General features: G+C 55.7%; 1 protein-coding gene across 5 annotated transcripts; it reads left to right on the top strand.

Annotated features, from left to right (window-relative positions):
• Nucleotides 1-306: 306 nt before the first annotated feature.
• Nucleotides 307-24010, top strand: LOC115830352 (immunoglobulin lambda-like polypeptide 1). Of its 5 annotated transcripts, none has more exons than XM_030808734.1 (3): nucleotides 307-841; nucleotides 7087-7205; nucleotides 8595-9152. In XM_030808734.1, the coding sequence occupies exons 1-3, from the start codon at nucleotides 636-638 to the stop codon at nucleotides 8912-8914; spliced, it is 645 nt and encodes a 214-aa protein (XP_030664594.1). In that variant the 5' UTR covers nucleotides 307-635; the 3' UTR covers nucleotides 8915-9152. The 5 variants fall into 5 exon arrangements, 4 of the variants coding, with proteins under 4 accessions (XP_030664594.1, XP_030664596.1, XP_030664597.1 ...); XM_030808736.1 differs by having other exon boundaries at nucleotides 7090-7205; nucleotides 8595-9051; XM_030808737.1 differs by lacking the exon at nucleotides 7087-7205 and having other exon boundaries at nucleotides 8595-9051.
• Nucleotides 24011-27225: the final 3215 nt, after the last annotated feature.

Genomic DNA, 27225 nt, shown 5'->3' with positions numbered 1-27225 from the left:
GTTTCCTCCTCTCTAACCACACCTCCCTCCAGGGCTGGTTGGAGGAGCCTCAGCCCAGCCCCCTGAGCTCAAGCCCTGGGGAACTCCTGCTGGGCAGCTCTCCGGACCCCAGTGAGATGCTCCACAGACCCAGGACGCCCTGGGGGAAGTGGGGAAGGAGGGAAGTCAGGTGCATCACCTCCTGGGACCAGCCCCGAGGGGACTCAAGCCCGTCCAGGGTGCAGGTGCCTCCAAAGGAAAGCCCCAAGGGAGGGTCTTGGGGGGCCATGGTGCAGCCAACCTCCCTGTGTGACCTCAGCCCTTGCCGACCCTCTGCCTGTGGTGGGAGGTCCCCAAACAAAGCACCCAGGGCCCCAGGGGCAAGGCCAAGCTGACAGGTGTGGGAGGCAGTTGAGCCCTGGATCCTGACCACAGCAGAGCAGTTGGCAGATGTGCCTCTGGGATAGAACCCCAGGGGTAACGGTCATGGACTCTGGAAGGGGCCTGGCTGGGGGCAGGGACCAGAGGATGAGGATGGGGCCACAGGGACTGGGGTGCACTGGGACAGCTGCTGCCAGCGAGAGGGACCAGGGCACCACTCTCTAGGGAGCCCACGCTGCAAGTCAGGCCACAAGGGCCGCCGACCCTGAGGGCCGATGAGGCCAGGGACAGGCCAGGGGGGCCTTGAGGGCCCTGGTGAGCCAGGCCCCAACCTCAGGCAGCGCTGGCCCCTGCTGCTGCTGGGTCTGGCCGTGGTAACCCACGGCCTGCTGCGCCCAACAGCTGCACCGCAGAGCAGGGCCCTGGGCCCTGGAGCCCCTGGAGGAAGCAGCCGGTCCAGCCTGAGGAGCCGGTGGGGCAGGTAAGGGGTGAGAGATTCCAGGGGATGTGGGGGTCTAGGTGGCAGAGGCAGGAAAGGATGACCAAGGGGAGACAAGCCAGAGGGGTGAGGAGGAAGGTTAACCCCTGGAGGGGAGCCACAGACACACTGATTTTAACTAAAGTGTTAAGATTTTGTCCATCTTTGTTTGAATTACTTTTTATTGCTTAATGTCATATTAAAATATTTATCTTGATTCCTGAGATTTCTTCCCCCACTTAACATTTGGCACCAAGGTGAATGTCTCCCTCACCTCCCCCTAGTCCTTGGGGTAGGGTAGGACTGGAGGCAGGGGCAGGACATCCACAGGAGTGGTGGCCGCTATCCCTGAAGGGTGCCCAGGCCTCTCCCTTCTCCCACTCCTCCTTCTCCACTCCTCCTCCTCCCCTCTCCTCCTCCCCCTCCTCTTTTCCCCTTGGCCTATGTCACCTGTCCACTCCCACCCTCACTGGGCAGGGGCCACTCCCTGGAGCTCCAGCTGAGGTGTGAGGGGCCTTTCCTGGAGTCCCTGGGTCACTAGACCTCAGCCAGCATCGCCTCCTGAAACCAGCCCCTAGAAGACCCAAGCTTATCCAGGGTGCAAGTGCCTCCAAAGAAAAAGCCCAGGAGAGGCTCTTGGGAGGCCACAACTCCCTGTGTGACCTCAGCCCTTGCCACCACTCTGCGTGTGGTGGAAGGTCCCAGCACAAAGCACCAAGTATCTGGGTCCATTTATGACCATTTGGGACACAACAGCCTGTTCATCACTGGTGCACGTTATACCCCACAGGCGATAATCATTTCAGGGGCAGAACCTCCCTCTCGGTGGCCCCATAGGCAGGTCCTGCTGTGATCCCCTTTGTGCAGATGGGGATAGAGCCCAGAGAGGCGAGGCGACCCGTCCAAGTCACTCAGCTCATGGGCACGGATTCTAAGGCCCAAGCTGGACGGCCTCTAGCTCTCCCCTGTCCCATCCTCGAAGCTGATCGAGCTGACACATGCACCTCTGGGGCCTGAGTTTCCCTTTTTTTCTTCTTCAAACAAAGTTTCACGGAGTTTCACTCTTGTCGCCCAGTCTGGAGTGCAATGGCAAGATCTCGGCTCATTGCAAACTCCGTCTCCCAGGTTCAAGAGATTCTCCTGCCTCAGCTTCCAGAGTAGCTGGGATTATAGGCGCCTGCCACCACACCTGGCTAATTTTGTGTATTTTTTAAGTAGAGACAGGGTTTCACCATGTTGGCCAGGCTGGTCTCAAACTCCAGACCTCGCTGGTCTCGAACTCCAGACCTCGCTGGTCTTGAACTCCAGACCTCGCTGGTCTTGAACTCCAGACCTCAGGTGATCCGCCCACCTCAGCCTTCTCCCAAAGTGCTGGGATTACAGGCGTGAGCCACCACACCGGGCCTGAGTTTCCCCTTCTGCAATCCGAGGGGCCCTGATTGGTGAGGGCCTTCAGACTCCCACCCACCCAGAGGATGCTGGGGTGGCTGTGGTGAGAGCTCCAGCAGTGGCAGCCGACCTGACCCACACCAGGAGCCCAGCCATGGAGGCGGGGTGAGGTGGCAGTGTCCTGCACGGACTTCTGGGCAAGGACTCCCCATCAGGGTCAGGCTCTGTGCTGGGGCTGAGGTCCCAAAGGATCTAGATTTGCCCCAATTCAAGTCTACAAGGAGTGGGGGCTGGGTGAGGAGACAGCCACATGCAGGGTGATGCCTACAGAACAGAGACTGGGATGGGGAAGGCCCAAGGGGTCTCCACAAGGGACGGGTGACAGGTGGAGGGAGACACAGATAATAAAAATGGTATTATGTTGGGGGGGCTATTAATATACGTTTTTATATTAGAATCTTTAGAAATCTTATAGAAATACTGTGGGCCAGGTGCTGTGTCTCACGCCTGTAATCCCAGCACTTTAGGACGCCAAGGTGGGCAGATCATGAGGTCAGAAGTTCGAGACCATCCTGGCCAACATGGCAAAACTCTGTCTCTACTAAAAATACAAAAATTAGCAGGGTGTGGTGGCGCGAGCCTATAGTCCCAGCTACTGGGGAGGGAGGCAGGAGAATCGCTTGAATCCAGGAGGTGGAGGTTGCAGTGAGCTGAGATGGCACCACTGCATTCCAGCCTGGATGACAGAACAAGACTCCCACTCAAAAAAAAAAAAAAAAAAAAAAAGTATTATGCTGTGGGGGTATGAATATGAGTTTTTATAATCTTTAGAAATACTATGGGCCAGGTGCAGTGGCTCATGCCTGTAATCCCACAACTTTGGGAGGCTGAGGTGGGATTGTTTGAGCCCAGGAGTTCGAGATCAGCCTGAGCAACACAGCAAGACCTCATTTCTACAAAAATTATAAAAACTAGCTAGTCATGGTGGCACTTGCCTGTGGTCCCAGCTACTTAGGAGGCTGGTGAGAGGATTGCTTAAGCCTCGGAGGTTGAGGATGCAGTAAGCTGAGATCCCACCACTGCACTCTAGCCTGGGTGACAGAGGGAGACCCTGTCTCAAAAAAAAAAAAAAAAAAGTGATTATTACTGCAGAATTCTGGTAAATATCTCCTATCAAATAAATGTCTCTTCTATTCATAGCTTATTAAAAGATATTTTCATTGTTTTTAAGAAACATATTGTGTATCACTTTTTATGTTTAGTTGTACATTTATTTGTCGTTTTTATTTTTTTAGAGATGGGGGTCTCACTATGTTGCCCGGGCTGGCCTCCAACTGCTGGGCTCAAGCAATATCCCTGCCTCAGCGTCCCAAGTAGCTGGGACTACAAGCATGCGCTACCACACCGGGATAATTTTTTGTAGAGAGGAGGTTTCGCCATGTTGCCTGGGCTGGTCTTGAACCCCTGGGCTCAAGCCATCCACCCGCCTTGGCCTCCCAAAGTGCTGGGATTACAGACGTGAGCCACCCTGCTTAGCCTGTACTACTTTTAATAGGTCTTAATAGGTTTTAAATGTCAATTATTTTAAAATTAATTTCAAAAATCTTCTACAACATGGATGAAACTTGAAGACATTATACTTAGTGAAATAAGCCAGACACAAAAGGACAAATGTCATTTGAATCCACTTCTATGAGGTACCTAGAACAGGCAAATTCACTTGGACAAAAAGTAGATTCGAGGTTAGCAGGGCGAGGGGGAGGGAAGAATGGGCGGCTGTAGTTAATGGTTTAGAGTGTCTTTTTGGGAAGATGAAAGAGTTCTGGAGATGGATGGTGGTGAAGGTTGCCCAACGGTGTGAATGTACTTAGTGCCACGGAGCTCTACGTTTAAAAATAGTTAAAGTGGAAATATTGATGCTATGTATGTTTTACTGCAATTATAAAAATGGAGCTGGGTGTGGTGGCTCATGCCTATAATCCCAGCACTTTGAGAGGCCAAGGTGGGCGGATCACCTGAGGTCGGGAGTTCGAGACCAGACTGACAAACATGGAGAAACACCGTCTCTACTGAAAATAGAAAAAATTAGCCAGGTGTGGTGGCACATGCCTGTAATCCCAGGTACTCGGGAGGCTGAGGCAGGAGAATCACTTGAACCCAGGATGTGGAGGTTGCGGTGAGCCGAGATGGCACCATTGCACTCTAGCCTGGGCAACAAGAGTGAAATTCCATTTCAAAACATAAAAGGAAATGGGACTGTATGTAGTAGGATAGAGAGGGAGAGATCAATATGACACTTCTTTTTTTTTTTTTTTTTTGGAGACAGAGTCTTGCTCTGTTGCCAGGCTGGAGTGCAGTGGCACGATCTTGCCTCACTGCAACCTCTGCTTCCCAGGTTCAGGCAATTCTCCTGCCTCAGCCTCCAGAGTAGCTGGGACTACAGGTGCATGCCACCACGCACAGCGAATTTTTTTTTTTTTTTTGAGACAGAGTCTTGCTCTGGCGCCCAGGCTGGAGTGCAGTGGCTCGATCTCAGCTCACTGCAACCTCCGCCTCCTGGGTTCATGCCATTCTCCTGCCTCAGCCTCCCGAGTAGCTGGGACTACAGGCGCCCGCCACCACGCCCAGCCAATTTTTTTTTTTTTTGTATTTTTAGTAGAGACGGGGTTTCACCACGTTAGGCAGGATGGTCTCGATCTCCTGACCTCATGATCCGCCCGCCTCAGCCTTCCAAAGTGCTGGGATTACAGGCGTGAGCCACCACGCCCAGCCTTACGCCCAGCTAATTTTTGTATTTTTAGTAGAGACAGGGTTTCACTATGTTGGCCAGGATGGTCTTGATCTCTTGACCTCATGATCTGTCCGCCTTGGCCTCCCAAAGTGCTGGAATTACAGGTGTGAGCCACTGTTCCCGGCCAATATTACACTTCTTTTTTTTTTTTTTTTGAGATAGAGTCTCGCTTTGTTGCCAGGCTGGAGTCCCACGGCACGATCTTGGCTCACTGCAACCTTCGCCTCCCAGGTTCAAGCAATTCTCCTGCCTCAGCCTCCTGAGTAGCTGGGACTACAGGCGCACACTCACGCCTGGGTAATTTTTTTTTTTTTTGTATTTTATTAGAGATGGGGTTTCACCATGTTGCCCAGGCTGGTCTGGAACTCCTGAGCTCAGGCAATCCACCTGCCTCGGCCTCCCAAAGTGCTAGGATTACAGGCATGAGCCACCACGCCTGGCCCAATATTACACTTCTTAAATGCACTTCTCTATTTCTTAATTATCTTAAATATTATATTCTCATAATTTTAAAAGAGTAAAGATTTTTGGGGGGCCAGGTGTGGTGGCTCACACCTGTAATTCCAGCACTTTGGGAGGCCGAGGTGGGTGGATCACTTGAGGTCAGGAGTTCGAGACCAGCCTGGCCAACATGGTGAAACCCTGTCTCTATAAAAAATAGAAAAGTTAGCTGGGTGTGGTGGTGCACACCTGTAGTCCCAGCTACTCGGGAGGCTGAGGCATGAGAATTGTTTGAACCCAGGAACTCAGGAGGCGGAGGTTGCAGTGAGCCTAGATAACACCACTGCACTCCAGCCTAGGCAACAGAGCGAGACTCTGTCTCAAAAAAAAAAAGAATGCCTAGATGCAGTAGCTAAGTACGCAGAAGCCATTTCAGTGTGGGAGGCGAGGTGACTGAGTCCAGGGACTCCAGGTTTCTGGCTGAGGGGTTGAGACCGCCCATGGTCATTGTGATGAGATGAAGATGGAGAATGAGCTGGGCTGGGGGAAGATGGTCATCTCCTCTGGACATGATTAGTTTGAGACTCCTGTTGGGTAGCCCACTGGGCATGGTCAGTAGGCACTTGAGGAGCTGAGAGGGTTTGGAGCTGGGATAGACCCCAGCCTCACCATGTGGGCAGTAGTGGGGGCCACAGAGTGTGAAGATGGCTAAGAAAGAGGTCTGGGTGGGGGTGTGGGGAGTCAGCAGCCAGGCATGGGCCATTGAGAAACAGATGCCAGGGGAAGAGGAAAGGGGACTCTCAGACCCCAAGGGGAAAAGAGTCACTGGAAAGAGAGGCCAGCCCCGTGTCACATCCAGCGGAGACACCAGGTACAGCAGAAGGACCTTGGACATGACCATGAGGAGGGCCTTGTTGGCCATGACCTGGGAGAGATGGGGGTGAGAGCCTGGGGGACCACACCATGTCCCCAGCACATGAAACAGTGCCTGGTAGACAGGATGGATCTATAGATGGATGGACGGACAGGTAGGTGGATGGACAAATGGACAGATGACAGATGGATGCAAAGACAGATGCACAGATGGACAGATGCATAGATGGACAATATATAGATGGATGGACAGATGGAATGAGTAATCTGAGAGATCAGAAAAGGCTTCATGAACAAAGTGGGACTGAGCTGCATCTCCATGGATAGATCTAACAGCAGAGGACTCTCCTCTTGAGTCAGGAATGACCCAGTGGCCTGGTCCAGGGAGGAAGTCAGCCTGGCTTGACTGGGGACACTTGTGGCGGATTTCAGAGGCTCTTAAAATGAGGCCAAGTGAGGTTGGGCAGGTCCGAGCCAGCTCAGGACTCCTCAGCCACACCACACAGCTGCCTGAGGGGATGTGTCACTCATGGAGTTGCTGGGACCTACTGGGCCCAGCGTTGCCATCAGCACCAACAGCTTCAGAGAGGGGGACACACACTGGGGTGACTCCAAGGCTGTGGGCAGCCCCTGCCTCAGAGAAGGGACAGGCACAGAGACACTACTGGGGGACACTACTGGGATACTGGCCACCCCCCTGCCCTGTGCCCAGGTCACAAACTACACACTGCAGCCCTGTGCCCCTCACACCCAGCAGGTTCCTGCTCCAGCGCGGCTCCTGGACTGGCCCCAGGTGCTGGCCCCGGGGGTTTCAATCCAAGCATAATTCAGTGACGCATGTGTTTGGCAGCGGGACCCAGCTCACTGTTTTAAGTAAGTGGCTCTAACTTCCCAGCCTGTCCCACCCTCTCCTATCTCTGGAAAATGTGTTTTCTCTCTCTGGGGCTTCTTCCCCTCTGCCCTCCCAGCCTTAAGCACTGACTCCTACCTTTGTCCATGGGGCCTGGAGGAGGTGCGTTAGTCTCGGGATAATGGCAGGAAGGGCCCCCACAGTGGGAGCAGCCACCTTCAGGTTCCAACAGCGGGACACAGCCTGGTCCCGGGGCCTGGGCTGGGATTGGGCGGGGTCAGGGCTCCTCCCCTCTCCCAGGGCAGATGTCTGAATGAGGGACAGAGGCTGGTTCTGATGAGGGGCTCTGCAGTGGCCTTAGAGACAGTCCCTGAGACCCCAGGGTCTAGGCTGAGGGCTGGATGCCCATCCAGCCTGGAAGGGCCACACGGGGGCCTGGGGACACGGGTCACCCCCAGGGGAGACCAATGGAGGGCACAGAGAGGGCTCTGGGTCTAGGCTGCAGCTCTGTGGCCTGTGCTGGGTCTTGAGGACATGTGGACACAAAGGGACGGGTGAGACTGGGTGAAGTCCCAGAGCCCAGCTGTCCCAGGACAGTCACCAGAAAGGAGACGGTCTGTTAGGGCAGAGATGTGGCTGTCCCTGGAGCCCTGTCACCTCTGGGACCTGGTGTCTCTCTGTTCATGGGTCAACCTCCCACCTTCATTTGAGGAAGGGCACCTTAGACTTAGAAGTTGACTAGCGGGGAGTAAACGGGGGTGCAGAGAACTTCACGATCGCCAGGTGAAGTCCAGGGGCATCAGAGGCTGCTGGGGTGGGCATGGGGGCTGCGGTGCCCCAGAGTCTGGGGGAGCAGCCCCAAGAACCCAGCTGCTGTGAAGGATCCTGTGGTAGGGCTGGTGGGGACAGGGGCGACGGCAGAGCTCCAGCGTGTGTCTGGGTGAAACCCACGCTTCACCAGGGGAGCTGAGTGGGCCAGGCTGGGGCACAGCCTGGTGCCCCAGGGGACAGGAAGCTCCAGGCCATGCCAGGCTTGGGCCTCCCCACACCCTGCCAGGTCAGTTTCATGTGCTGTGGGGGAGACCCCTAGATTCCAAACTCAGACTCCAGAAACCAAGAAGCAGGGAGCACAGCCTGCCCTGGGTACACACGGGGAAACCGAGGCTGCAGAGGAAAGGGCTGGGCCAGGACACCTGGGAAAGGTGACTTGGGAAGGGCTCCTAAGACGGCGTGGGGCTGTCTGCTCTCCAGAGGGCTCCAGTGGAAAGGAGGGAATGAGGAGGGAAGGAGAGGCCCTGGGTGGACCAGACGGTCACACCATGAACCCTCCCAGAGACTTTAGAGAGAGAGAGGCGCTCCACAACACCCCACACTGCCTCTGCCATCTCTCACCCCCTCCTCTGTCCACCCAGCTCAGCCCAAGGCCACCCCCTCGGTCACTCTGTTCCCGCCGTCCTCTGAGGAGCTCCAAGCCAACAAGGCCACACTGGTGTGTCTCATGAATGACTTCTATCCGGGAAGCTTGAGGGTGACCTGGAAGGCAGATGGTACCCCCATCACCCAGGGCGTGGAGATGACCACACCCTCCAAACAGAGCAACAGCAAGTATGCGGCCAGCAGCTACCTGAGCCTGACGCCCGAGCAGTGGAGGTCCCGCAGAAGCTACAGCTGCCAGGTCACGCATGAAGGGAGCACCGTGGAGAAGACAGTGGCCCCTGCAGAATGTTCATAGGTTCCCAGCCCCACCCCACCCACAGGGACCTGGAGCTGCAGGATCCCAGGGGAGGGGTCTCTCTCTGCATCCCAAGCCATCCAGCCCTTCTCCTGTACCCAGTAAACCCTCAATAAATATCCTTTGTCAACCAGAAATCCTGCCCCCTCTCTTCATTTCTTATCTCTCATATAATGTGATGCTTCTCCTGGGTTCTCAGTGTGGCGCTGGGGGAATCCTGGCACCAGTGGGAAAGTAGCCTGGAGGAGAGGATCACAGCCTCCCAGGGGTGTCCCCTGGGGAAATAGGCCAGGATAAGAGGAGTCGTCTCACTGGACACCAGTCCCTCCATTCTCTCCCTCCTCCCCTTCCTCCTTGCAGCTCAACCCCTAACTCACTGCCTGCTTTCTGGAGGGAGCTATTTCTGGCTGATCCTCCAGATACACCCTCTGTCCCTGTCCTGGTCTGGACCCTCTGCCCACCCACGGCCTCTCTTTCCTCAGCCTGGAAATCCTACTCTGGGCCTGGAGTCCCTCTGCTTCTGGCCCCGGCCCCTGGAATGCCCTCCTTCCTCTCTGCCCAGCTCCCCACCCCTGAGGGCTGGACTGTCCAGGCCACTCCAACACCATCAAATTCATGAGCTCTTACATTTTGGGCCCACCTTGATTCTTCACCTGACAGCAGGTTCAGAGGTGTGAGAAAAATAGGAGGAAGCCAGGAAGGAAACACACATGAAAGGCCTGCAAGAGGCTCAGGACACTTGCAAAAGATAGGCTCTGAGCTCCCCAGGAACCTGTGCAAGAAGGGTAATAGGTGCTCCATGATTTCTTTCTTTTTTATGTTTTTTTTTTTCTTTGAGACAGAGTCTGGCTCTGTCGCACAGGCTGGAGTGCAATGGTGCAATCTTGGCTCACCGTAACTTCTGCCTCCCAGGTTCAACCGATTCTCCTGCCTCAGCCTCCCCAGAGTTGGAGATGGGGCCTGATGGGAGGTGTTTGGTCAGTGGTGGATCCCTCATGACTTGGTGCTGTCTTCCTGATACTGAGTGGATTCTTGTGGGATCTGGTTGTTTAAAAGTGTGTGGCACCTTCCTGTCAACTCTCTCTTGCTCCCACTCTGGCTATGTGAGACACCTGTTCCCCCTTCACCCTCTGTCATTATTGGAAGCTTCCTGAGGCCTCCCCAGAAGCTGAGCAGACGCCAGCGTGCTTCCTGTACAGCCTGCAGAGCCGTGAGCCAATCAAACTTCTTTATAAATTACCTGGTCTCAGGTGTTTCTTCACAGAAATTCGAGAATAGACTGATACAGACATTAATCTTATTAGTAAGGGCAGAGCCTCTCACCTCTCCAATGCCACCACCTCATAATACCATCATATTTGAGATTAGGTTCCAACCTGAATTTTGGTGGGATGCAAACATTCAGACCATAGTACCCTATCTCCAAATACAGACACATTTTGAGGGCCTGGGGTTAGGACTTCAACGTATCAATTTGGAAGAGCACAATTCAGCCTGTAACATCTGCTTTGGTTTGGGCTCCCTGCAAGCAGGCCTCAAAGAAAGGCTGTTGAACTTGGAGCTTGTTTGGGATGACTACTCCCAGGGGCAAGAGTGAGGGATGGGGAGGGGGAGAGCAAAACAGGAGCAGCAAGAAAACCAATGCAAAGGCCAGGCACAGTGGTTCCGCCTGTAATCCCAGCATTTTGGGAGGCCGAGGCGGGTAGATTACTTGGGATCGGGAGTTAGAGACCAGCCTGGCTAACATGGCAAAACCCGCCTCTAGTAAAGAGACAAAAATTACCAGCCTGGCCAACATGGCGAAATCCCGTCTCTACTAAAAATACAAAAATTAGCCGGGTGTGGTAGCGGGTGCCTGTAATCCCAGCTACTTGGGAGGCTGAGGCAGGAGAATCACTTGAATCTGGGAGATGGAGGTTTCAGTGAGCCGAGATCACACCACTGCACTCCAGCCTCGGTGACAGTGCAAGACTGTATAAAAAAAAAAAAGGCAATGCAAACGTGCATTGCTGAGTTCACCATTATGGAAGCCGGGGTGCCAGATCCCCTAGGATCACCGGAGCTGCCTTACAAAATGCATCTCAGAACCATCCGCCCAGGGGAAGAAAGGAGGGACCATTGCTTCCAGGGCTCTGCTGCCTTTGAGGAAGCGTTGTCCTGTAGGGTGTTCACGCCTTTGCACTTGCGGTTGAGCGTGTGTAACTGCTGAGTGGGTTACTGTGGAGGGGCGGAGGTGGGGGCATCCCACACTGTGGCATCAGCAAAGCCCCGGACTGGAAGTGAGAGGCAAGCACAGGGGCCTATGGCAGGCCATTGTCAGCCTACTGCCGCATGGAGCTTGTCGTGGCCTGCGAGGTCTGTTTACTGCAGCTGGGCCTGGATTAGGTGAAGCTAAGAGGTCTGAAGCCATTCAGGCGAGCTTCTCAACACAGTCCCCGCCTTGCAGCATTCAGCCCCGTCCCTGACCCCCACTGGGTCCACCCATCAGAGGCCCCTTTGAGGTGCTGGCATCTGCAGTACCTGCAAAGACTTCATGCTAGAGGGTGACCGAGAAGAGCTTAGAACCCCGCCTCAGCGGGAACCCCTTTCTTTACATGTTGGCCCTGGTCCCTGGCACAAAGGCCCCAGTGTGACAGATGTAGTCACAGATTTGAGTTCAATGAGATCCACGCTGTGCCCAGTGGAGCCCTCCCCTACTTCCCTTCTCCCCCGCCCCCTCTCCCCTCTCCCCTCTCCCCTGTCCCAGATAGCTGGGGCCTCTCATCTGACAAACCTAAAGTTGCAGGGACAAGAAGCACAAATCCACAAGGAGGTCACTGGGGCATGGTGGGGGGGCGGGGGGGGGCGGGCAATCCTATTTCTTTCTTTTTCTTTTTTTTTTTTTTGAGGTGGAGTCTTGCTCTGTCACCCAGGCTGGAGTGCAGTGGCACTATCTTGGCTCACTGCAAGCTCTGCCTCCCGGGTTCACGCCATTCTCCTGCCTCAGCCTCCCGAGTAGCTGGGACTACAGGCGCCCGCCACCGCGCCCAGCCAATTTTTTGTATTTTTAGTAGAGACAGGGTTTCACCGTGTTAGCCAAGATGGTCTCGATCTCCTGACCTCATGATCCGCCCCGCCTTGGCCTCCCAAAGTGCTGGGATTACAGGCGTGAGCCACCGTGCCCGGTCGGGCAATCCTATTTCTACAACTTGTCCCTGGACCATGTGTTCCAGCTTCTGGGGATGCAGCACCTGGGACTGGCTGTTGGCTCTGTGCTCGGGATGTGGCACAAGCTGGCTGCCCCTACATTCCATCAGGCCCAGGCTCCAGGGCGAGACTGGTGGGCATCACGCTCATGTGCCCACTGGGATCCTCCCTCGCCATAAACGTGTCCCTTGGTCTGGGGCCGGGGTGGGCAGGATCCCATATCTCCAGATGGGGCATTCAGAGCTACATTCTGGATGCAGTGGAGGCATGGAGATCTGTCAGGTGGCGCAGAACCGCTGCCATGGCTGGACTCCGAGGCGAGGACTAGAAGAACAAGGGTTATAGAAGAGGGGGGTGCCGCTCGCAGGGCTCAGTGTGCAGATACAGGGAGGGCTCAGCACAGGATCTAGCACAGTGGGTCTACCGAATTGCCACTGTGCCCATTTTACAGATGGGAAGCCTAAGGCTCAGGGGAGGAGGCAGCTTGCCCAGGGGCCCAGTGCTAGCAGGCAGCAGAGCTGGGTTGGGGACCAGCCTTAAAAAACCTGTGCTCGTAGCTGAGGCTGTCCTCCCGGCCTCACTGCTGACCCAGTGAGTGCAAGTCTCTTTACAAAAGGAGGCTTGTTCTGTGCCTGTGCTGGCCCAGGGAACATCGAGGAAGCCAAGGTCACCCCGCATGGCCTTCTGGGGCAGCTGCTTCTCTGACCAACAGAAGCCTTTCTGAGATGGCTGGTGGTCAAAGCCACTAACTGAGGGGCAGGACAAGGGGACTCTGAGCACCTTAGTCCCTACCCCACATCCCGGATCTATCCAGGATCTGAAAGTTTCTCCTGACGGGCACTCCTTCCCCTCCAGCTCAGACAAGCGGGCAGGACTCTGGGGTAAGACAGACCTGAGCTCTGCCCTCTTCCCCTCCTGGCTATGGGACCCTCGGTGAGTCTTGGTCTCTATTCCTTCATCTCACTTTATGGGGACTGAATGAGATCCGGGGATGAGGCCCCCGGCCCAGAGCTACTGTTAATCCAGGGTCCTCCTCTCTCAGGAAGGACACGGAGTCCACTAAAGACCATTGGTCCACCAAGGCACAGAGAAGGCAAGGGGCCTGCCTAGGTCACCAACGGGCCTGAGTCTATTCCTGACTCCCCATCCAGTCCTCCCTTGACCATACCCCAAAAGAAAATGAAGGTGGAGACATGGGGGTTGCAGGGAAAGGAAGGATATGGGGAAGAGCGGGGACCTTACAGCCACTCCCCTCCATAGTGCCTCTCACATAGTTGGTCTTCACTAAATATTTGCTGAACGATGAGTAAATGTTAAGTGGTTGGATAGATGGGGCTACAGGCGGGTGAGACCTAACTATGCGCTGTTTGGAATCCCAGCCCACCGCATCCTGCCGGTCCTCCCGCTAACCTCATTTGGTTGCCAGCAGTAGCCTTCATTTTCTGCTGAGTCACTACTCTCAACCCAGATGTGGGGCCGGGCATGCCAGGAATTTGGAAGGAAGAAAGATTGACAGAACTTCAGCACCTCACCACCAGCTCCATTTTTTTTTGAGACAGAGTCTCTCTCTGTCGCCCAAGCTAGAGTGCAGTGGTGTGATCTTGGCTCACTGCAACCTCCGCCTCCTGGGTTCAAGCGATTCTCGTGCCTTAGCCTCCAGAATACAGGCGTGCGCCACCACGCCCTGCTAATTTTTGTATTTTTTAGTAGAAACGGGGTTTTGCCATGTTGGCCAGGCTGGTCTCGATCTCTTGACCTCGTGATCCGCCTGCCTCGGCCTCCCAAAGTGCTGGGATTACAGGCGTGAGCCACGGCGCCCAGCCCCACCAGCTCCATTTTTAAGAGGAAGAAACTGAGGCAGGGGGAGAGTCAGGAGATTTGCTCAGCCCTGGAACACCCCACTTCCCCAGCAGCCTTGGGTCACCACCCCTGCCCAGCTTACTCACCTCCATTGGGGAGCCTCTGTCATTCTGGCTGGGGGGGGGGGGTGGGGGACTGGGGAACAGAATGCATTCCCCAGGGCCCTTTGAGTCATGCTGAGTCCTGTAGAAGTCCCAGCACCACCCATGGTGCTCCCGGGAAGCTCTAGCTAGCCTCTGGGAAGCACACTGGGGCTCCTGGCCCCTCTAAACAGAACGGTGCACCCGCTCCATCAGTCTCTTTCCTCCTTTCCTCTCTGGCCTCTCTTGCCCTTCTCTGTGCCTGGTGGCAGGATCTAGGAGCCCATCTCTGTCCCCCATACGTACTGTGGCCTTGGGCAAGTCCCTGCCCTTCTCTGGGCCTCACTGGCCCAGCTGGAGCCCAGCCAGCAGCCCAAGTCTCTCTTGACCTGACCCTCCAGGACACCGTGTCCACTGGAGCTCTGACAGTACCCCCTCACCCCTGGTGCCCTCCAGTCCCCAGCCCTCTCTCTCTCTCTCTGGCCCTCTTACGGACCCTCCCAGAGGGAGACTGGCCCACCCCACCTCCTGGCTTCTCCTTCCTCTTGCTCTCCCTCCTCCTGCCCACCCCCCTTGGAGAATGCCAAGTCTGCAGGTTTCCCATGACCTTGAACAACCAGCAGTTTGGGAGTGAGCAGCTCAGAGCTTTGCAAGGAGGGCCTGGGGCGAGGCCCACCGTGGGTCCTGGGGCTGCATTGCCTTTGCACCGCACACCCTGTCCTGTCAACCTTGCTTCATTTTTCTCCGTGGCATGTGCCATCTTCTCACTGCTTACTTGGGTACTTACTGTACGTCCATGGCCTCAGTAGAATGTCACTTCCACAAGGGTAGGGGCTTTGTCAGCTGTGGCCACTGCTCGGTCCCCATCCCCACGGCCTACAACAGTGCCCGGCCCACAGGGGGCCTCCATGAGTGCTGAGGAAGGATTTCCTCCAAGCCACCCTGTCGGGAGCATTTCCTTGTGGGCACCTCACTACCTCTCATCCACCATCTGCCTGCCCAGGATATGCCAGTCCCCTTTCGGAAGATGGGGAAACTGAGGTTCGGAGAGGAAGAGACGAAGGGAAGGAACGGATGCAACGTCACACAGTGGTCCCTGGTGGGAGTCCAGAGTCGAGCCCACTCGTCCAGGCCGCGGCGCCTGACTTAGGCTGACTTAGGCCTTCCTCCCAGCCAGTCCGCCATTCAACAGCTAAGAGGGGCCAGGACTGCCCCACCCGCACCCCAGGTCCGTGAGGCCTTCGGCCACGCCCCTGTGGTAGCGTGGAGAAACTGAGGCACCCCGCCTCCTCGGATTCCTCGCAAGCCTCTTTCCCAAACCGGCGTCCGCGCCCCCTCCCCGGGCCCTGCCCTCCCTCCCCGCCCCGGCCCCGCACAGCCCCCGGCCCTTGGCAGAGCTCAGCTCGCGGCCACCCGGAGCCGGGGAGAGAAAGAAAAATGAGTTTTCCCGTCGCCCGGTGGCGGTGTCAATTGATCGGCGCGGGAGGGGCTTCGCACCGGGCTGGGGGCCTCGCTTGCAGCTGCCGGCGCGCAATTGTTGGGGAAAAACTGGGGCGGCTGCCGCGATGAAATTAGTTATCGATCCCTCGGCGGGGCCGCGGGGCCGCGCTTGGCGCTGACGGCTGCAGACCCAGCTGGGCCCGCTGGGTGGGGCGGGGACCCGGGGGGGGCAGCGGGAGCGGCGGGGGCGGGCCCTCCCCCTGCTCGGGCCTCTCCCTCCTCCTGTCCTCCTCCCTTCTTCCCCTCCTCCCCTCCTCCCTCACCCTCCGGCCCGCGCTCCCCTCTCCCATTCATCCCGCCGCCTTATCGACCCGCGGCCGACCCCACGCGGCCAGGCGCCCCCGCCCGCTGCCCTCTCCTCTCCCAGCCCGGCTTCCCCCGCGGGGGCTGTCATCGAGCGTCTGGCACGGCCGGATCCTGCCCCGGGGGAGGAGGGAGCAGGGCCGGAGGCGGGATCCAGCCCTGTCCTTGCAGGCCTGGGTTCGGAGCCCAGCTGCCAGGAATGGTTTCCAGATCTCCCTGAGCCTCAGTTTCCTCATCTGTAAACCGGGTGGTGGTAGCTTCGTCCACCTCTTTGAGAAGACAGCAGGAGAGGCGTCCTGAGAAGTGAGTTCGCCTGGAAGCTGCCGGGCTGTCGTTTGCGTTGATACCACCGATCTTCCCAGTCACTCTAGGAGACGGGTCATATCCCCGTTTTACAAATGAGGAAAGTAACTCAGTGAGGGGAGATGCCGTGTTCAGGGACACACAGTAAGCAGGTGGCCCAGGAGGACCCCAGAACCCGGCTGGAGGTGTCGGAGTTGTGGGGGGAGGGTGCCTGCGGAAGGGGAGGGACAGGAGCAGAGGGAGGTCAGTGCTGGCACCTGCAGCCCTGTCAGGCTGCGGGGATGCGGAGGTTTGGGAGGTCTTAGCAGAGTGGTGCATACAGATGGTAGAGCCTGGGTGGACGGAGGAGGGGGTCAGGTCAGGGCTCCCCAGCCCTGGCTGAGCCATTGGCTCGGCAGCCTCCTGGTTGGAGAGGAAGAGTGGGGAGAGGCAGGGGAAGGAGAGGGACGCAAAGAGGAGAAGGAGAGGGTCTTTGCTCAGAGCCAGCCTGCCACCCTCTCCTTTCCCAGCACTAGGCTGCGTTTGGGAGGGAGGCTGCAGGCTGGAGAGCAGGGGATTTGAGTTCCAATCCTGAGGCTCCGCTAGGTGGTGTGTGACCTTGAACAAGGCCCTGCCCCTCCCCAGGCCTCCTATGGAGATGGTATTGGGTCTTATGTCCCTCAAGGCTCCTTGGGGCTCCCCTCTGCCTGCCAGCCACAGCCTCATGCATCTCAGAGTCTCAGAACATTTTTGTTTGTTTGTTTTTGAGAAAGAGCCCCTCTGTCACCCAGGCTGGAGTGCAGTGGTGCAATCTCAGCCCACTGCAACCTCCACCTCTTGGGTTCAAGTGATTCTCCCGCCTCCACCTCCTGAATAGCTGAGATTACAGGTGTGCACCACCACGCCTGGCTAATGTTTTTTGTGTTTTAGCAGAGATGGAGTTCCACCATGTTGCCCAGGCTGGTCTCTAACTCCTGAGCCCAGGCAACCTGCCCACCTCAGCCTCCCAAAGTGCTAGAATTACAGGCGTGAGCCACCGCGCCCAGCTCTCAGCACATCTTCATCCAGCACCTACTGTGTGCCAGGACTGTGCTGGGCACAGCAGATACAGCTGAGGACAAGACGGCCCCTGTCCCAGTTCTCTCGGAGCTAGATGCGTATTAAGCAAACCATTGTATGGTCGGGCACTTACACCTTAGGGGGCATTCAAGGGGACTGACAGGATAAGAGTGCTGGGGTGGGTAGGTCACCAGGGAAGACTCCCAGAGTCAGCGACGTTTGAAGGTAGGATGTGGCAGGGGCAGGGAAGAGCAGCCTTTGCTGGGGAACGACATGAGCCAAGGCCCAAGTTCAAAAGGAACTCTGAGCATGGCAGAAATGGAGAAAGGCTGGTGTGCCGGAGGCAGAGAATGCTGGAGAACAGGTGAAGACAGTGAGGCCGGCAGGGCCGGGCCGTGGTGGGCTTGGGTGCCGCGAAGGAGGTTACGCTCCTTCCTGAGGGTGGGGGAAGACAGAAGGCATTCGATCGCAGAGGGACAGGGTCAAGTCCAGCCCCTCGGCTGGAAGCCTGTGTCTTCCTGTTCGCCCATGGGTGTTGCAGGCAGAAGTCCTGCTTTGGAGGTCTGGCTTTGTTCTTGGCCTCTCTAAGCCTCAGTTTCCTATTCTGTAAAATGGAGATAATGACCTGCACTGCTGTAGTGGCTGTGGGTTTTGGTGGAGACAGCCCTGGGTTCAAGTCTTCCCTTCCAAGCCGTGAGACCTTGGGCGGTGTCCAACAAGCGGCTCAAAGAGGCTCTGTGTTCTCCCTCTCCCAGCTTTCCTGGCTCCCCAGATGGGATTCTAGAGGTGTCCTCAGGATCCAGAACAAGGTCTCCTTGGTGACAGGGGAGGCGGTGGGTAGCTCCTCCGCTGGCCTGATGGTGAGGAGAGGCAGGGCGGGAGGGCTGGAGGCCAGTGCTGGGGGTCGCTGCTCCAGCCTCTTCCCCTCTGGACTCCCCTTGCTGGCTGCAAGAGGACACACAAAATGGTAGAGGGACAAGCTGGCCTGTTGGCTGCCTTATATTCTGTAAAAACTGGTCCTCCCTGGCTTCTGGGCAGCTCGCTATATTCTATTCTTGATTTGGAAATGGGTATTACAGATGAGTTCCCTTTGTAAAGGTTCACAGAACTGAACACCTAGGATGCATTTCTGTGTATGTGTCACACTTCAACAAAAAGTGACACTGGAGTGGCTCATGCCTGTAATCCCAGCACCTTGGGAGGCTGAGGCAGGTGGATCACATAAGGTCAGGAGTTCAAGACCAGCCTGGCCAACATAGTGAAACCCCATCTCTACTACAAATACAAAAATTAGCCAGGTCTGGTGGCGTGCACCTGTAATCCTAGCTACTTGGGAGGCTGAGGCAGGAGAATCACTTGAACTCGGGAGGTTGTAGTGAGCTGAGATCGTGCCACTGCACTCCAGCCTGGGCGACAGAGCAAGACTTCATCTCAAAGAAAAAGAAGTGCCACTGGCGGCCGGGCGCGGTGGCTTACGCTTGTAATCCCAGCACTTTGGGAGGCCGAGGCGGGCGGATCACGAGGTCAGCAGATCGAGACCATGGTGAAACCCCGTCTCTACTAAAAATACAAAAAAAATTAGCTGGGCAAGGTGGCAGGCGCCTGTAGTCCCAGCTACTCGGAGAGGCTGAGGCAGGAGAATGGCGTGAACCCAGGAGGCGGAGCTTGCAGTGAGCCGAGATCGCGCCACTGCACTCCAGCCTGGGGGACAGAGAAAGACTCCGTCTCAAAAAAAAAAAAAAAGAAAAAAAAAAAAAACCCACTGTAACCCTTTCTGTTTTTATTATGTTGACAAGGGAGCGTTATTTACTGTTATTGTTTGCGGAGCGGGCGCGGGCGCGGGCGCGGGCATCTCCCCCAGGAGCTCACCTTCAGGCTGCGGAGGGCGGGTGCCCGGTTGGGGCGCGGGCAGGGGGCGTCGGGCGACCGTGCACCCTGGGGCCCTGCTCCTCGCCCCTTCCCCCGCCAGCCCGGCCCGGCCCCGCGGCCGGGCGCGTTGGCGCGGGGAGGGACTGCAGAGGCCCGGTGACTCTCGCGTTGTAGGAGAAAGGCAACAAAAAATAAAAACGGCACAGATGACTTCATTCTCGGGAAGGCTCGGTCCTACACGGACCAATTTCCTGGGGACTGTGGTGGAACAGCTCCGCTGCCATTGGAAGCACTTAAAACTGAACCAGATAAAGACCAGGACATTCTGGGCCCTGCTGAACCAAGCCAGGGCAGGCTGCCGGGGCGTGCGATTTCTGGCCAGGTGGGGAGGCGGGTGGCCTCCCTCCACCCTCAAAGGCGCCTGGCTTCCAGTGTCCCAGGATTGGGGGGCTTGTGGGGAGGCCTCTGCTGGGATCAGATGGGCCTGAAGGACGCCCCCCACCCCCAAGCCCCTGTTGGGATGTTAATCTCATCCTGCTAATTAAAGTTTATTATTCTCTCCCTAATTCAGCTCTTGAACATTATCAGCTCAAATGCAAACAGTTGCTGCTCTGGACAGGGAAGCCAGAGGAAAAAGGCCTCTGCAGTGCACACCATAACATGGATTAAAAAAATATATATACTGGCCAGGCGCAGCCTGCCTATAATCCAGTAATTTGGGAGGCTGAGGGAGGAGGATCACTTGAGGCCAGGAGTTCGAAACCAGCCTGGTCAACACGGTGAAACCCAGGCTCTACTAAAAATACGAAAATTAGGTGTAGTGGCACACATCTGTAATTCCAGCTACGGGAGGCTGAGGCATGAGAATCACTTGAACCTGGGAGGCAGAGGTTGCAGTGAGCTGAGATTGTGCCACTGCACTCCAGCCTGAGTGACAGAAGAAGACTCTGTCTCAAAAAATAAAAATAAAAAAATGTTTATACTTACAAACAACTCCTAGTGAACAACCCAGGTTTTGGAAACAACTTTCAGAGACCCCTTCAGCCTGTTTCATGTTTTCTTTTTGTTCTTCTCTTCCAAGGGCATGCGGTTAGCCTTTGGTCACGGAGGCCTTTGCCCTTGCAAAAAAAGTAATCTTCAGCCCTGTTCCCAGTACCAGCCGCTCGCAGCTGCACAGCGCCTCCTGAATGTGTGAACCAAAAGTCAGGGTTCCAAGAAGAAAGAGCATCTGCCACCCCCACCCCACCCCCACCCCTACCCCAGGTCTTGTAGAGTATAAGACAGAGGTTCCCAGCCCTGAGATACTGGCAGGCATCAGGCAAGCCGATACCTCCCTCCACTCCCAGTCACCAGCACCCACCCCACAGGCTGACAGTCCAAGCAGAACTCGCTGGCAGCTGCTGGTGGGTTTAGAAGGTTTAGCTGATGTGAGAGTCAGGGCCCTGGGCAGTGTTTGCGACAGAAATGACAGTAGACACCCAGCATTGCAGAACCCCAGATCTGGGAGGACTTTGGAGATTACCCAGACCAACTACCCCCTGTCTTGTTTTACAGTTGGGCAAACTGAGGCCCAGAAAGGGGAAGGAGATGGGGCTAAGATGCGTCACCAGCTGGTGGTAGAGCCTAGATGGGACCATAGCGCTGTGCCTCCCATTCAGGTGCTGGTCACCCCACTCTTTCATCTGTGGAATTATCTGTATGATCAAGTTTGGGGCTGGGGGCAGGGCAACCATGGTTAGGCAGGGGCCACTGATGCCAGACTGCCAGCTTTCAAATACTTCTAAGTGAAGTTCTTCTCACAGAGCCTTGGCTTCTTTACGTGTTAAGCAATGAGGATAATAACAGACCCTGGGCCGAGCATGGTGGTTCATGCCTGTAATCCCAGCACTTTGGGGGCCAAGGTGGCTGGATCACTTGAGGTCAGGAGTTTAAGACCAACCTAGCCAACATGGTGAAACCCCATCTCTACTAAAAATACAAAAATTATCCGGACGTGGTGGCGGGCACCCGTAATCCCATCTACCTGGGAGGCTGAGGCAAGAGAATTACTTGAACCCGGGAGGTGGAGGTTGCAGTGAGCAGAGATTACACTACTGTGCTCCAGCTTGGGCGACAGAACAAGACTCCATCTAGAAAATAAAAATAAAAATAAAAATAAAAAAATAAATAACAGAGCCTGCTCTGAGTTTGTCTTAAGGAAGAAAGGCCATGATGCAAGTGAGGCCCCTGGACTGACCTGGTACTTTCTAGAACTTAACTGATGCTGGCAACCATGGCAATGCTGGTGGTGGTGCTGGTTGTTGTAGTGGGTTAAACGGTGCACACCCCCCTCCCCTAATATGTCCATGCCCTAATCCCTGGAAGCTGTGAATGTGATGTTATTTGGGAAAAGGGTCTTTGTTGATGTCATTATGTATCTTGGGAGGAGGTCACCCTCAATTACCCAGGTGGGGCCTAAATGCCATCACAAGTGCCTAGATTACACAGAAGAGGAGAAGCCGTGTGTAGACAGAGGCAGAGGGTGGAGCGACGCAGCCACGAGCCAAGGAGCACCTAGAGCTGCCAGACACTGGAAGTAGCAGGAAGGGTCCTCCCCGAGCCTGGGGAGGGAGCATCCCCCTGCTGACTTCAATCTCAGACTTTTGGCCTCCAGAACAGCAAGAGACTCATCTGTGTTGTTTTAAGCCACCACGTTTGTAGTGATGTGTTCCTCAGCCGTAAGGAAGGAAATGAATACAGGGGTGTTGAGAATGAGGATGAGGATTAGGATAAGGATGAGGACAGGGTGATGTTAATGATGGTGGTGGTGATGCTGATGGTGGTTATGCACACGAATACCGTAGTGTCGAGGATGAGGATGAGGATAGGGTGTTGATGGTGATGCTGATGGTGATGCTGATGGTGGTTATACAAACGAATATGGGGGGTGTTGATGAGGATGAGGATGAGGATGGAGTGATGATAATGATGGTGATGGTGATGCTGATGGTGGTTATATTCACTTGCTAGAGCCGCCTCACAGTTCCAGAGGCCCGAGGTCCACTGTAAGGGCGTGGGCAGGGCCATGTTGCCTCTGAAGGCCCCAGGGAAGCCTCGGTCCCAGGCCTTACTCCAGCTTCCAGCAGCCTTGGCATGTGGCCGCATCACTCCTGTCCTCCAGTCCTCCCATCCTCTCGCCCTCCATCTTCGCATCATCTTTGCTCTCTGTGTCTGTTCACCTTTCCCCTTTTTCTAGGAACCTCAGTCTTACTGGATTAGGGCTCCCCAATGACCTCGCCTTAACCTAGTTACGTTACCTCTGTAGAGACCACACGAAGCCACATTCTGAGGGACTGGGCTTAGGACTTGAACCTAACATTTTTGTCTTTTATTTTATCTTTTTTTTTGAGACGGAATTTTGCTCTTGTTGCCCAGGCTGGAGTGCAATGACATGATCTCAGCTCACTGCAACCGCCACCTCCTGGATACAAGCAATTCTCCTGCCTCAGCCTCCCGAGTAGCTGGGATTACAGGGGCCTGCCACTACGCCTGGCTAATTTTTTGTATTTTTAGTAGAGACGGGGTTTCACCATTTTGGCCAGCCTGGTCTGGAACGCCTGACCTCAGGTGAGCCACGCACCTTGACCTCCCAAAGTGCTGGGATTACAGGCATGAGCCACGATGCCTGGCCGAACCTATTTTTTGGGGGGACACAATTTCCCTCACGACAGTGGTGATGATGGAGGTGATGGCAGTTGGTCATGGAGGTGATGAGTGTAGTCATGGAGATGACAGTGACCGCCATGGTGATGGTCCTAGGCCTCAGCCCTGGACCCCTAAACCCTGCAGCTGCTCCTTGGGCTGCAGTGGTCAGTTCATAGTCTCTCTGGGAGTCCGGAGTCTGTTCTCTGCAATGGAGAGCAGAGTTGGATTGTCAACTGAAGGAGCAGAGAGGTGAGAAAGATGATCCCAGGATGCTATTACCAAGTTAGTGTCCTTTCTGCACCCTTCTGAAGCTCTGCCAGCTGCCAGCGGGGAGGTCTGGGCTAGCCCTCTCATCTCTGCCAGCCACTGGCTGAGACCTGGGTTTGTGGAGGGAGCGGCTCAGCCCCAGGCCTCCGGGAGTCTGGGATGGCACCCGGTGGAGACATGGGATCCCAGCCGCCTCAGCCAGGAGGGCGTGCATCGGGGCGAGTGGACTGCGAGGCTGGGGCAGGTATGGGTGAGAGAGCTCTTCCCGCTCCTCCGCACCTGACTTTTCCATGTCATGTGCAAGCCCTTGCTATTTTTATACACAGCTAAGTCAGTGGTTGTCTCTGGCCCCTCCTTGCTGCCAGAAACCTCCTGGAGGGTAGGGACCATGAGCCACACGTCTCTGAGTTGCCCAGAGCATGACCAGGTCCTCCACAAATGCAGAGTGAGTCTGGACCATATTTTCTAGAAGAACAGCAAGTACCTCCCTTCTCCCTCCATCTGGGCACTATGGAGATAAGACCGGGGAGGCCAGCTGTTTTTGGATGGGCTCTTTCTCTACTAGGTCCTGGGCTACCCAAGGAAGCTGGGCAGAACCACAGAGTCAGCCTGGCCTGGCCTTTCTTCTGGAGTCCACGGAGCGTGGTAACCATGGCAGCAGGAAGACAGAGCCCGGAGGACAGAAAGCCCACTGGTCTTTGGTCTTTGACGGAAGCTAGGCAGGAGCAGGCCACTGTTTGTTGTTGTTTTTTCTTATTAGACATAATTACATCAACCCTCTCCTCAATCTCTCTTCCTCTCACTTTTGCCAAGCAATATTGGTAATAATAGTCATAGTTAGCATTCATTCTTTTGTCCAATCAATATTTATGAGCACAGACACTTGCCAGGCACTCTTCTGTGCACCAGGAGACATTGAACAGCAAAGCCAAGTTCCAGCCTTTTCTTTTTTTTTTTTTTTTTTTTTTGAGACGGAGTCTCGCTCTGTCGCCCAGGCTGGAGTGCAGTGGCGCCACATCGGCTCACTGCAAGCTCCGCCTCCCGGGTTCATGCCATTCTCCTGCCTCAGCCTCTCCAAGTAGCTGGGACTACAGGCGCCCGCCACCACACCCGGCTAATTTTTTTTGTATTTTTAGTAGAGATGGGGTTTCACCATGGTCTCGATCTCCTGACCTCGTGATCTGCCCGCCTCGGCCTCCCAAAGTGCCGGGATTACAAGCGTGAGCCACCGCGCCCAGCTAGTTCCAGCCTTTTCAAGGCTGACCTTCTGGGAAAGAGACAGAGAATCAGGAAGCCAACACTAGGATCCAGGGAGCAAGGTGAGGGGCTAGAGCAGAGAACAAGAGGGCTGGAGTTTGGACAAGGAGGCCAGGGAGGTGAGGAGATGCCACTGGAGCTGAGACCTGCATGGAGGGAGAGTGTGAGGCCTACAGGGAGCCTGGAACAGCAGGTGCCAAGGCCCTGGGGTGGGTGTGCCCGGCGTCCTGACCTTAAGGACACCTGAAGCCAGGGAGGGTGAGGGCAGGGGCGAGCCCAGGGTCAGTGTGTGTGTGTGTGTGTGTGTGTGTGTTTTGAGACAAGGCCTTGCTATGTCACCCAGGCTGGAGTGCAGCGGTGAGATCTTGCTCCCTGCAACTTCGACCTCCTGGGCTCAAGTGATCCTCCCACCTCAGCCTCCGGAGTAGTTGGGACTATAGGCACATGTCACCACACCTGGCTAATTTTTGTATTTTTTGTAGAGATGAGGTCTCGCCATGTTGCCCAGGCTGGTCTCGAACTCCTGGACTCAAGTGATCCACCCGACTTGGCCTCCCAAAGTACTGGGATTACAGGCATGAGCCCCAGCACCCAGCTTGATTTGTATTTTTAAACAATCTCTCTGGTTTTTGAGTGAGAATAGACTGAAGCGGCCGAGGGAAGCTGGGGAAACTGATCAGAATTCTCAGCTGGGAGCTGATAGAGCCCAGAGGGGAGATGGCGGTGGCCTGGTTGGGGACAGCAGCAGTGCAGATGATAATGGCTGGGTTTTGGATATATTTTAAGTAGAGCCATCAGGATTTGTGAAAGGATCAGATGCAGATGTGGAAGAAAGAAAAACATCAAGCCTGACTCCTGTGCCATCAACAATGGGAGGTACCATTTCCTGGGATGAGGAAGACTACAAGAGAAGCTGGGGTGGGGTTGGGGTTTGGGGGGATCACTGTACCTCCATGGCCTTCTCGAAGCCTCACCCTGAGTGTCTTGTGAGACCAGCCCTCGCTCCCTGCTTTGGTTCACTTCCTCTTTCCGCTTCTCCCTGGCCTGGCTTGCCTCCTCTTCCTGGCTGGTTTCTGTGGATGTTCAGCCCAACGGCCACTCCCTGGCACTGCCAGTCCATCTCTCTCCCCTCCCCTCTTACTCTCCCCCCCAAAACACGTTCCCTCCACCAGGAATGCCCTTCCCTGAGACCCCATCAAGAGTTGGGATTTGCCCAGTTATGCCCAAAAATCTCATGTGATGTTCGTATGTTACACACTTGCAGATATCGAATACTCCCTGAAACCATTTAATCCACATAACCACCCCGAGAGGTAGGCACTATGATCATCCCCATTTTATCGATGAAGAAACTGAGGCCCAGAGAGGTTAACTAATTTGCCCAAGGGTCAGAGCTGGTGAGGATGCAAACCCAGGCAGTCTAATCCCAAAACTGATGCTCTTGTTTGTTCATCCATTCATTCACCATCGCATGCCCTGTGTGCTAGGCCTTGCTCTAAGCTCTGGTACCTTCCATGGAGTACACTGTGAGGGCACTGGGGAGGCAATGGCAGGCAGGGCAGCCCAGGCTGAACCTGCATGGAGATAACTTTCCAAGGAGACAGGCAGGTGACCTGCAAAGAGAAACACAGTGATGTGAGAGATCACGCTGGTGGGGCTAAGGGCTAAGTGCAAAGGCAGAAGGGAGTCACAGGGCATGCCCAGCAGGGAGGCGAGGCTGCCTCAGAGGAGGGGTGGGGTCTCAGGAGCAGCCATGCAAAAAGCAGTGGGAATGGCATTCGCAGCGGAGGGAACGGCCTATGCAAAGGATCTCTTGGTGGGAGAGCGAGTAGGGAGGACACAGTGATCCATTGGCAGTGCCGGAGAATGGCCGGGGGCTGAGCCAAGGAAACCACAGCAGGGAGTGAGGGCACTAGTCTCACAAGGCCCTCAGCCTGAGGCTTTGAGAAAGACATTGAGGTACCGTGACCCCCAAACCTGACACATCCAGTGCTGGCCCCGAACCCAGTGCAAACCAGGAGAAAGACTGCCAAGACAACATCCTGTTGCACAAAAGGGCCCCGGCCCACACAGGGTGGGGAGGCTCAGCCCCCAGCCCTGCTCCCTTTTCTACTGAAAGCATCAGGACTTGAACCCAGGGCTGACTCCACAGCCACGGCTGGAGCCTGTCCCACCCCCAGGCTGGCTATCAATGAGCAGGTCAGCATCTGCCCTCTGTCCAAGTCTAGAAAGGGCCAGGTGGAGATGGTGTTCTCAGGCCACAAGCCCCAGCTGCCCCAGAAGTCATTCATTCATTCACTCACTCACTCACTCATTCACCTGACAGCTGTTGGTGAATACCTCAATGTCCCAGGTGCCCTACCCCGTGCTGAGGATGCAGCAGAGAATGAGACCAGATCCCTTCCCTCAAGGAGCTGACATTCTGCTGGGGGGAGCCTGAGGATTAACAAACAAATATAAAGTCAGTAGAGGTACAGGTACCGTGAGAAGGAAGGGGGTGGAGACAGGAGAAAGACTGGCTTTGCTGTTGGAGCTGAGACAGACCCTGACTTTGGGGACAGCACACTGAGGATGCCCCTGTGGCCTCAGGTCTTTCCAGCCCACCCTGTCCCCTGCTCATGGAGGTGCAGTGACCCTCTTACTCCCCACACTCTGCCTCCCTTGGAGCCCCTGCCCCTCCCTCCTTGGTTGGCTTCCAATCTTGGGGCAAAGCCAGATCTCTGAGGGAGCAGAGCACCCTCCCAATGTCCAGGGGTCTGTGTCAGAGCTGGGGAGGGGCTGGGCCCTGCTCACAGTGGGGGGCCCCCCTCCAGCCCTGGGGAGGGTGCAGGCTCCATCACCCCTTTGCTCCCCCACCCCATTTTCTGCTGGGCACAGAAAGCTGGGGAACAGGGCCCATGAGCTCTGGGCCCTGGAGCAGAAACTTCAGGTGGGCTGAGGGCAGAGGGAAGGGCTGAATACCTA

Source organism: Nomascus leucogenys, unplaced genomic scaffold (assembly GCF_006542625.1).
Source record: "Nomascus leucogenys isolate Asia unplaced genomic scaffold, Asia_NLE_v1 001473F_35255_qpd_obj, whole genome shotgun sequence".
NCBI lineage: Eukaryota > Metazoa > Chordata > Mammalia > Primates > Hylobatidae > Nomascus > Nomascus leucogenys.
This window is presented reverse-complemented; position numbering and strand designations above follow the sequence as displayed.

Excerpts from the sequence above, each read along its gene's own strand:
- LOC115830352 (XM_030808733.1), top strand. The coding sequence starts at position 6,776 with ATGAGGCCAAGTGAGGTTGGGCAGGTCCGAGCCAGCTCAGGACTCCTC. Across the intron at positions 7,206-8,594 it reads GACCCAGCTCACTGTTTTAA|CTCAGCCCAAGGCCACCCCC; the intron begins GTAAGTGGCTCT and ends CTGTCCACCCAG.